At 36.4% G+C, this 11,249-nt stretch overlaps 1 protein-coding gene across 2 annotated transcripts; it reads right to left on the bottom strand.

Moving 5' to 3' along the window:
- Positions 1 to 4,381: 4,381 nt before the first annotated feature.
- LOC109094269 (D(4) dopamine receptor-like) lies at positions 4,382 to 10,638 on the bottom strand. Of its 2 annotated transcripts, none has more exons than XM_019107977.2 (4): positions 9,920 to 10,638; positions 9,207 to 9,319; positions 7,727 to 8,322; positions 4,382 to 4,973 (listed from the first exon to the last, which is right to left on the bottom strand). In XM_019107977.2, exons 1-4 carry the CDS (start codon positions 10,166 to 10,168, stop codon positions 4,771 to 4,773), a joined length of 1,161 nt encoding a protein of 386 aa, XP_018963522.1. In that variant the 5' UTR covers positions 10,169 to 10,638; the 3' UTR covers positions 4,382 to 4,770. The 2 variants fall into 2 exon arrangements, with proteins under 2 accessions (XP_018963522.1, XP_042616797.1); XM_042760863.1 differs by lacking the exon at positions 4,382 to 4,973 and adding an exon at positions 7,093 to 7,643.
- Between the last annotated feature and the right edge of the window lie 611 nt (positions 10,639 to 11,249).

The following is an 11,249-nucleotide window of genomic DNA, read 5'->3' as shown; positions in this document are numbered from 1 at the left end:
TGACTTTAAATACTTTACCCGGAGTGATTGTCAAGCACACAGCATGCAATACTTTACCCGGAGTGATTGTCAAGCACACAGCATGCAAGGATTTTAAGCTCACTGCTTAATTGCTTTTTTCATTCCCATAATTGTGTTGCATTTCCCCCCTGACAGGTAATGTCACACCAAAACAAAATCTAGTCTATAAGAATATTACATATATGATATAAAATACACTGCATCAAATCTGCATTACAGGCTTTTGAAAAGTGCTTATGTGGGGAAAATGTATGAATGTCAAAATGGCATTATTGTAAATAAAGTACAAACAAACATATCAAAAAAAAAAAAAAATGATAGACATACCCTTTAGTGGAGAATAAAAAACAGATTTGATAATTTTCTGGAAGTCAGCATAGTGGAACACATCCATAATTAAAGGGATACTCCACCCCAAAATGAAAATTTTGTCATTAATCACTTAACCCCATGTTATTCCAAACCTGTAAAAGCTTTGTTCGTCTTCAGAACACGATTGAAGATATTTAGGATGAAAACCGGGAGGCTTGGTTTGGACCTTGACAGTGTATTTTACTTGGCAGTCTATGGGACAGTCACAAGCCTCCCGGTTATTATAGTAGTGGAGTAATGTGGATAGTGAGTAGGGGGTGATTTTGGACACAGACTTCAAATATTACTACATATTACCTTATGCCAGTTGCTAACTACAAAAAAGGACCAGGAAAGTGTTAAGTTATATGAAACGCTCTAGCAGCACTAGTAAAGACACCACTTGGTTTGGTATGTTTTATTATCTAATGTATTTTATACAATTAAAGGGTTAATGCCCCCAAAAATGAAAATTAGGCTGTGTTTAACTCACCACCGAGGCATCCTAGGTGTATGTAACTTTTTTCTTTAAGACGAATCCAGTCAAAGTTATATTAAAAATTGTCTTTGATCTTTCAAGCTCTATCATCGCAGTCAGCGGATGGTGCATTGCTTCAGTCCAAAAGAAGTGAAATAAAAATCGCCCATGCATAAAAAAAGTGTCTCACACGGCTCCAGGTGGAGAACAAAGGCTTCCTGTAGCGAATCGATGCTTTTTTTTTTAAAGAAAAAATATCCATATTCAAAACGTAATAACCACCTTGAATCTAGCTTGCGCTAATTGTTGTAAACGGAAGCAGCTCCGGGCGGATCACGTATGAGGTCAGCTTTGCGCATGTTCTGCTCAGAAGTGATGCACGCGGAAATGCAGCGGAGAGATCAAAACAAAACAACCATCACAAATTATAAGTACAAAACGAGGATTTGTAAAGAAGAATGTCGGAGGATTTCGATATAAGCCACGAGGAGACTGGTTTTCCTTTGCTAAAGTAAGGAAACTTTGCTTCCTTTGCTCCTGTTAACAAACCTTGGTTTTCACGAGACTCACCGGCGCATGCGCAACGCAGATCCCATATGCATGCTCCCTGAACTGCTTCTGTGTACAACTGTTGGTGCAAGTTAGATTAAAGTGATTATTATATTTTGAATATATATTTTGATATATTTTGAATATATTTTTCTTACAAAAACGCATCAATTCGCTACAGGAGGCCTTTGTTCAAGAATATGTTTTCTAACCTGATGCAAACAACAACACACCAATTTTATACTTATTCAGAGATATACGTATTCTCAGTGACAGCGAATTGTAGAATAACATCTTACACAAACTCAACTGTTAATGGACAAATTAATGCATTATGACAATCTTTTTCCATTATGTTTGAGCTTAATGCATTTGTAACATTGCTAAAGGTGTTCTGGTTGTGGTTTGATATGTGAATAATGCATCTGTAAAACTTTAGTGACACTTTTCTAAATGTGTGTTTGGACTATGCAAATAAGTTCCACAGGAGGAAAGAAGGGTGGGCCACACCATGTCCCCCACACTGAAACAGCCAATCACAGCACGGAAATGGAGAAGCACCAAATTGCAATCTCCTCCTCGTTGGTAAGGGATAAAGATACCCTTCAAAAAGACACTCATTGTCATGAGTCTCCTGTCCAGAGAGACAATGTCAGATCACCAACATTCTGAGCCTCCGTCCTGCATGGTAGGAGATAGAAACAGATCAACAAAGTTCTAAGTCTCAGTCCTGTAAGGGGAGGGACAGAAACAGATCACCAATGTTCGGAGTTTCCAGCCTGCGTGGTAGGAGATACTAACAACACCAAAATTCTGAGCCTGCGGCCCACTACAAGGAAAGCAGCAACAGATACACTTGTTATGAGCCTTCCTGTGAGACACTATTGGATACATGCAATGTTCTGAATCTCCGGCTTGTGAAGGTGAGACTGTAACAGATACATTCAGATTCTGAGTCTCTAGCCCAGAGAGGCAGAAGATATACAGAAATTTGCAACAGGGTTAAGCTCCGGCAAGCAAACCTTCATTTCAAGTTACATTCGTCTGCGTGTTCCAGACTAAAGACCTTCTGCACCTACTCCAGGGCCACATCTGCGTGTTCCAGATCTTAAGACCCTTTGGTGCTCCAGGAGATCAGCATCTTACAGTGCTTCATTGAAAAGGATTCCTGCTCCTTTCCCCACTGTACAACCAGTGGAAGAAGTCACCACCACTGGACTGCTCACTCGACCACAGAGAATGTAAATATCACTTATCCAAACCTTTCCACAGACCATGCCATTATTGCATATAATCATTATGTGATTTTCTAATTTACATTAAATGTTAAATAGCTGACCAGTTAAGAAAAATAATCTTTCCTTTATTCGTTTGAGGCATAATAAGGTTATTCGCCTTATTAGTTTCAGTTTATCTTTTTTGTAAGAAAACGTAACTCTGTCATAGCAACACCTAACTGAATCACTTGAGTTTTATGAATCTTGTGCACTTTATTCCTTTTTATTTATGGTATTCATTAAGTAGTTGTTGATTACTCATCTATCTTTTGTTAATAAAAGGTATTTTATTACACTTGAGTCTTCCTTGTGCTAATAATACAGTAAGAGGTTCTACAAGTTAGATATCTCTCTTATCTGATGTACTCAACCGCACCTTAAGTGACACGTGATCCAAAAATCATAACGTCATCGGTAACGTGAGTACTCATCACTAAATTTCGCCTCCCTAGGTTAGCAAAAGCAAAACCATTACATTTGTAAAATACATATAAGCTTTTTATTTGGATAGGGTAAAAAAACATTAATGGCTGTTTTTCATGCTTGTTCAATGAACCATAAACAATTATTGCACATGCACCTGTGAAACATTCCTTGAGAGACAAATGGTTTGCAGGAAGTATGTACTAAAGGTCATAGTTAAAGAGACCTTTCTACAGACTCTGAAAAAACACCAGAAAGATGCCCAGGGTTCCTGATCATCTGTATGAACATGCCATATCCTGAGGACTGCAGATTTGTTCAGAGCAATAAACTCTGCAATGTAAAATGCCTAAAACAGTGCTACAGGTAAACAGGAAGGACAGCTGATTGTCCTTGCAGTGGCAAACCACATGTAACCATGTGTCACCCCAGATGTGTTTGAAAACTTGCAGGTGGCTTGGTGGAAGAGTAGAGTAACATCTCACAGCAACATCTGGTAAACCTGATGTAGAACATGAAGATGAGTTGCACTTCTTAAAGCAGCTGGTGGACACACACAATACCCACTGTGACTTTTGATAGTGTTCAGGGATTCATTATTCCATTATTGTTCATCAGATGCCTGTGAAGCCTGTTCTGTTTATGTTTCAGTTAATATTTTATGAATACAAATATTTACACATTAAGAAATTTGCTACAAGTAAAGCATTGCTGAATGCTGAATGTACTTTTTTATGTACATTTTTATCTTGACATTGATTTCTGAGAGGTTTTCTGTCTTCGTATTATATATTTTTGTCTTAATACATAACTATTGATGTATACACGTATATTTATTCAATAACTTTTTTTTTTTTGGCAAGAATCTGATGAACAAGGGTACCAATACTGGGGAAGGATAGATGTTCACCAAGGCCTTGGTTCTGAATTCTCTAAGAAATGCCAGCATCAGGCTTATGAGAGACGTTGCACTTGATCATGCAGACATTTTATTTATAATTCAATGAGAGAAGGAAAAAAGAGACAAGTGGGAATTCTGCCCAGGTGTCTGATCCTTTCTTCACTGCACACAGATTTGATCCTTGGGTCTTTTCAGGAACTGCAACTTCAACTCAGTGTAACATTAAGGAAGCCCTGTTTCAAACCTCAGTTAGAGAATCTAGCAGCTTTATCACAAATGTCTCTTTATAGCAATAAGCAATTCCATTTTCAGAAGAATGAAATCTAAACTCAAAGCTATACAGTATCTATAGAATATTAAAAAACATCAACAAAAAATGTATCAAAATATGCAGTGCCACAGTTTGCACATTGTGGTCTTTTAATTGAAAATATTCCTGCAGGCAATAACATCTCATTGATCTAAAATATGCAATGCATTATGAATTTTCCATCGTTAATCTTAACTCAGACTGAGGCATATTTTAACAGAGCATGGGGTATTTTAAAATGCTGCACAAATGATCTAGGCACCATTGAGGATGTTCTGTTGAACTGAAAAAAAAAAATAATAATAATAAAATCCACCATATATAAAATACGGATGTAGTACATGGTAGGCACAAACAAATGAAGTATTGATAGGAGTCCAGTTGCAGTTGCAGTCCAGTTTACAAGTACATGTCTTTAGCATAAATGATGGCAATTATGTCTTGGACTGTTTGGTGGATCTCAACAGCAGCGGGGAAGAAATCTTCTGAAGAACTTTCTGAATTCAGTGTTGAAGATCGTGTAGATAATTGGGTTCAGAGCACTGTTCACGTAACCTAGCCATGTCACTGTGCTCATCAGGTGTGGAGAGATGTGACAGGATCCACACAGGGCTCGTGCAGTGTGAACTACAAAAAAAGGAGTCCAGCAGAAGAGGAAGACACCTGCAGGAAGATCAAACATCATGTCTCATATTTGACATTATCGAATTGAGGTACAATTTGGTGCATTTTCAGAGCATTTTGTAATAAAATATTATACATATGCTAATTACGTTTTTTTTTTTTTATCAAAATAATTTAAAAAATTTCACTTTTTGAAGAAAGTTAGTAATACATCACTTGCTCTGTTTTATAAGAAACAAATACATCTTTAACACGTTTTAACTGTAGCTTCTGGCCAAAACATTAGAACATAATTTGTAATAACGCTTCCTCCAGTGAAAAAGTCCATCTTCTGTTGTCCTCTCACATAGAAATCCACCAACATATTTGTTTAGAACTATTTTGGACTGTTTTCACTTATAAACAGTGCTTGATATGTGCATATTTCTCTCCTGATTCAGATGAGATTGAATCAGAAAGCAATATTATGGATAGAGGATTCACATTTTATCTGGAAGCAATCATTTGAAGTTAAAAATGTCTTAATGATGGACTCATTGATCACAATCATGCAGCTTTTCGTTTCATAAGTGTAGATTACTTCTGGATTGTTGTGATGTTTTTATCAGCTGTTTAGACTCTTATTCTGACGGCACCCATTCACTGCAGTGAATCCACTGGTAAGCAAATTATGTACATTTCTCCAAATCTGTGAAGAACAAACTGATGAAGAAACAAATGAATCTACATCCTGGATGGCATGAGGCTGAGTAAATTTTCAAAAAATTAACTATTCACTTACAATTGAAGTGTATGAGCCAAGACATTACACTATAAAGGTTAAAATCCACACTGTCAAGACTTAAACATTACATGAGTTTAGTGTGATAAGTTTTATTAATGTTTAAGTAAGTGTCATGACCCTTTCCAGTCCAAAAAACCCATAAAGACTGCATGAGAAGAACTGTTTATAGACTTTACATAAATTCCACCCACATGAATTCCACAAAAAAACAGTAGTTACACTACTGAAAGGACAATGTATATCAGTGTACGGATTAAATAACTCAGGTTTGAATACAAGTGCTTTCAACAAAACTAAAAGCAGCAGCTGGATCTGCTTTTTAACCTCCCAGAATGCTCATTACTGTAAATGTGTTTTTTGTTTGTTGTTACATATTTGATGGAATTCAAAAAGATTTTCTGTGATAGATGACAGTATGCCATAATAATCCCAAATTGAGCCATTACTAGGCAGACTCCTACTCCTGTTCTGATAAAGCAAAAGAAAAAAAAAGGCTCAAGACTCAAAATATTCATGAATGACTTTAAGAGCTCTGGAAAGCTTTGGTTAACCCAGAAACCTAGCAAAATCATGCCCATTAATTCCGCATTATGCAATGCTGGCATAAGAATCTCTTACAAAAGTGACCAAACTATGTCAAATCAAATGTTATGAATAACATGTGAGACAAAGCTACACATATAAATCAACCTCATGTATATTATAGATATTAATGTGCTCCTCCAGCGGCCTCATTACTGCTGAATTATTCAAGTATAGTAATGGTATTTCTATAAATACCCAGTAATGGAGTTATAATAAGTTTCAGATCATCTGCATAACTTCAATAAGATGTTTCTATGATGCAAAAAATGTTTACATCTTTGGAAACATTATCCCTTTCCCTACTTAGCTTTAGGTCCTATAAATCTCCATGAGGAGATAAAAAGTAATTTTTTTTTTTCAAGGAGTGTTTAGAGATTCACATTCTGTTCACAATAAAAATTGTAAATGTCTGTTCGTTACCTTAATGAGTAATTTAATCTATATTAAATAACATTTTTGACTTGAATAAAACAGTTATTTATGGTGTTACCACATAAAGAACATTTTAGGTAACCTGACAAACTGTTTTACATTGTCTGGATATGTGATATTTTGTCTAATGACTAACAAACAGGATGCTAATTTCAAAACTTAAATTTAATAAAATATACAACTCATATAACCAAACAAACACACACACACACACACACACACACACACACACACACACACACACCCAAACTGTTTACACGTTGTTCCAAACTTGTTTGAAATTTTCTTTTGAAAAATTATGATTTTTTTTTTTTTTTGTCAATAAAATTGAAACTACAGTGGTCTAATTGTGTGTGGACACACACTGCTCAAAAGAACTTCTTTTGTGTTCTGCAGAAAAAAAGAAAGTATTATGGAACTGGATCAACATGATGGTAAAAAAGTCATTACAAAAATAAATTTTTGGGTGAACTATTACTTTAAGTTGTCGTCTAAGCAAGTAAAAATGACAGATAAAACACATTTAAAACTCATTTTCAACAACAACAACAATAATAGAAATAGAAATAATAATTATAATGAAGAACACATTTCAAATCATTGCTGTATGTCATTGTGTTAATGAATGGTGGCCTAGAAATTAGGTCAAGGCACCAGGTGAACCATGACATCATAATTGGATAGAGGGATTTGCCTGTAGTTAGTTTTATCTGTGTGTTCCAGGGAAATTCAACTTCTGTGGCAATTTCATTCAAAGCTTTGAAGCTTAACTACATAGACACAATAATTGAACTGATTTGTCGATAAAAGCTCAGGAGCATTAATTAAGTAATATTTTTATGTCGTCTTTCATTCTGCTTTTTGAAGTCACATCAAAGAGTTATTAAGTACCGTCAACTCTAACAAGACTGAAACAGACAAAAAACAATTCACCAGCACATACTGTATGCAGCCAACACTTTAAGAAATTTACAGTTATTTCAACACTTACCCACAACAACAGGTAAAACCCTCATGGCTTTTCTCTCCCTTCCATTGATCTTATCCCTCTTCCTTCTCTGAGCTGGCTGGCTATATTGAATGTCAGGGTAGGGCACAGTCTGAATGGGGCTGTTTTTATACTCAGGTGGGAAGGGGCAGACGGCCTGTGTGAAGTCATCTAGCTCCTCAAGACTGGACTGGGCCAAGTCCCTCTCAATGACCCGGGGCAGAGACGCAGGCAGAGCCCCCAAAGGCGGGAGAGCGGCAGCCACTGCAGCATGCTGCAAACTGCGGCAGGCCTGGATACTGTTTCTCAGTTTGGCTTTTCGTAATTCTTCCCACTTCCGCAAGCCATGGAACATCCCAAAGTACAGTAGGAGCATGATGGGACACGGGATGAAAAAGGAACAGACAGACGAATATACTACATAATTGTTGTCTTCAAGTTTGCATTCTCTGGGGTCTCTTTGTGGAACATTGTTTATTCCAAAGATGACAGGAGACGCCACAGCCAACGCGAACAGCCACGTGGCAGAAAGTAATAGAATCTGCCGATAGTCGACATGCTTTCTGTTGTAGTTAAGTGGTATGGACACTGCTATAAACCTGTTAACAGGATGCATATTGAAAGTTACCATCAGGACAAACAGAAATAAAACTTTCTAAGCACTATGATCACAGCAAAGCAATTTTGCTTTAGGACCCAGATGAGTAAACAAGTGTGTCCTGGACTGGTAACTTATTAATGTTTACATTGGCCCAACAGTATGCAAAATTATTAACATGAAATGCAGAATTTATTTTTACATTGTTTTATAGATGGGAGTGTTCGGGGTCATGTGCTTAATAGTCAATAATTCACTGCACAAAATACATTGTGGTTACCAGAAACCATATATTCATGTTGTAACAGAACCCATATTTAAATTAGTCTGGGTCATATTTTCTTTCACATTTTGCATAGCTTTATTCATGGACTTTGATGATGAGGCCATGTCACACAGCCGCTCCATGTTTAACATCTGCATAATTTGGCTGGCTTTTAAGTGAACAATGAATTTGTGCCAACACTGGACACATTGCCTTTCACATCAACAACAGATGATGTTAAGCTTATTTATTCTAATACATTTTATTATTATTTGCATTTAGCATTGTTATTTTCCTATCTGCTATAAGACCACTTATTTACAGAATTTTGCTCATCTAGACTTTCTTTAATATAGATACTTAAAGAGCACTCTGCCCAGTTGGAAACACTGATGTGCTGGAATATAGTCTTTTGCACAATAAGAATGAACTACAAAACCAGCATGACCTGTTTCAGCAACCCCGATTATGTCAAAATAATATGCTAAAAACTGATTATGCAGTCTGCATTCTCTCTCGAGAAAATGCCTCAAGGCTCCCAAAGCAACTTTTCTCTTTCCTCAGGAAAAGTAATGCTATACAAAAAGTCAGGGATATTTGACTGAAATGAAAGAGCGTACCTGTCCACACTGATTGCACAAAGGTTGAATATTGATGCTGTACAGAGCATTACATCCATGGTCATGAGTCCATCGCAAAGAGTCACATCCAAGGACCAGACACCACCTTGAAACTGGAAAGACAGATTTATTGTGTCAAAATGAGTTTTAATTAGTATTTAGAAGAAACTGCACACTTCCTCACATTGAAGAGCCTATTCTATTCATTTCAAACAGGTAGCAAACTTTTTTGGATACAGATTCAGACTGCCCTTGATTCTCTAAATGACTCAAACTAACCTACTGAGCCTACAACTTGAGGATAACAAGATAAGTGGCCTAAAACCTAAAAAGCTTGAGAAAGAGATTCAAAGAGGGAGTTATCTATGAGCCTTTGAACAGTAGTAGGCTAACTCTTTGGAAATAATATATCTATACACACATACATACACTATAAACACATAATGAATAAGTTATATTTGTCATTTATTATAAATTAGAATGCAACCGTAATCATATCTTAAATTTGTCAGTCACACTATGGCTAGTCTATGTCTCAGTGCTCATTCATAGTGATACAATGACCAACAGTATTTTGAGATACAGTATAGGCTATGCCTTATAAAAATGCACATTTTTGTTTATAATAATATATTTGGGAACTTAAAACGAATTAACATCTTCTCATTATGTGTCTCAAACATACAGTATTTGCGCTTGAACACGTCACTTACCTCTGCATAGACAAACAGGGGTAAAACCAAAACTGCCAACAGCAGATCTGCCACAGCCAAACTAACTATGAAATAGTTCGTCGTTGTCTTCAAGGCTTTTTCCTTGTAAACACTAAGGCACACAAGCGCATTTCCACAAATGATCACAATAATTAGCAAAACCCCAAATATGAGAACAGGAACATTGTAGGTAACGTTAAAGAGATCGGGCTGAAGTGTGCTGTTCAAGCGCGAGACATTCACAGACATTGTTATTGATCCGAGCGAGAAGGGCTTCTTCGGGGAAACTTTTCATAAATGTCTCATGTTGTCCTGTCCACTGAGGTCCATCTCTGCTCATCTTGTGTTAGTCAGAAGACAAGCCATCTATATCTACAGCACGGCTCCAGATAGAGGCATCGAGTAGGTCAGTCCATCTGCTGTCTCTCCTTAAATAACACAGTCCGATAATCTGGGAAAGTCGCGAACTGCATTTCGTTGAATGGGTGCTGCTGCGAATATAAAACTTTTCGATGTTGAGAAAAAAAGATAGTAGCCACTCCAACCACTTAACTAAAGGAGACGCACTTGCATGCGGGCGGAAGGTCGGGTGGCGCTAAGGGCGCTTGACTGCAGAGCTGGTTAGACATACTGTACAGTACGATTTGAGTAGCTTTCACATTCGCTCATCCTGCCCATTTATATATTTATATTTGGTTAAGCATATAATAGCCTATATAATATTTAAAATATCAGTAAGCTTAATATATAGGCTACCTACAAAATCATCATTTATTGGGTAGTTTAGTTGGGATGTGGCTGATCCGAACCCGAACCCCTAAATTTCATTTTTCATATTAAAATAATTAAAAACAAAAAAACAAAAAAAACAATATATATATATATATATATATATATATATTATATTCCATTGCTGCTTTTAAATTCTTTTTAATTTTTTTTTAATTGTAGTTAAAAAAATATGTATTTTATATTTTATTTTTTAAATCATGAAACTTTATATATATGGACTATGCACCATGACATTACACCACAAAATTACATCAGTACACATAAAAACATGTATATATGAGTTCTCATTTCTTTGTCCTACAGAAACGCTTAAAGGAGAGACTGAAGCAGCAAATCCAGGAGATAGAGAAATAGATTCAGGAGCTGAGAGAGGCTGTGAAGTGTCATAAGGTGAGTTATGAGAAGAATAACTGTTGCCAGTAACTGAGCTTAAAGGGATACTCCACCCAAAAAATGAAAAAAGTCTGTAATCATACACACACTCTCATGCTGTCCCAGATGTATATGACTTTCTTTATTCTGTGTAATTTAAACAGAG

This window comes from Cyprinus carpio, chromosome A7, assembly GCF_018340385.1.
Source record: "Cyprinus carpio isolate SPL01 chromosome A7, ASM1834038v1, whole genome shotgun sequence".
Taxonomy (NCBI): domain Eukaryota; kingdom Metazoa; phylum Chordata; class Actinopteri; order Cypriniformes; family Cyprinidae; genus Cyprinus; species Cyprinus carpio.
The sequence above is the reverse complement of the archived record's forward strand: the minus strand, read 5'-3'. Positions and strand labels throughout refer to the sequence as shown.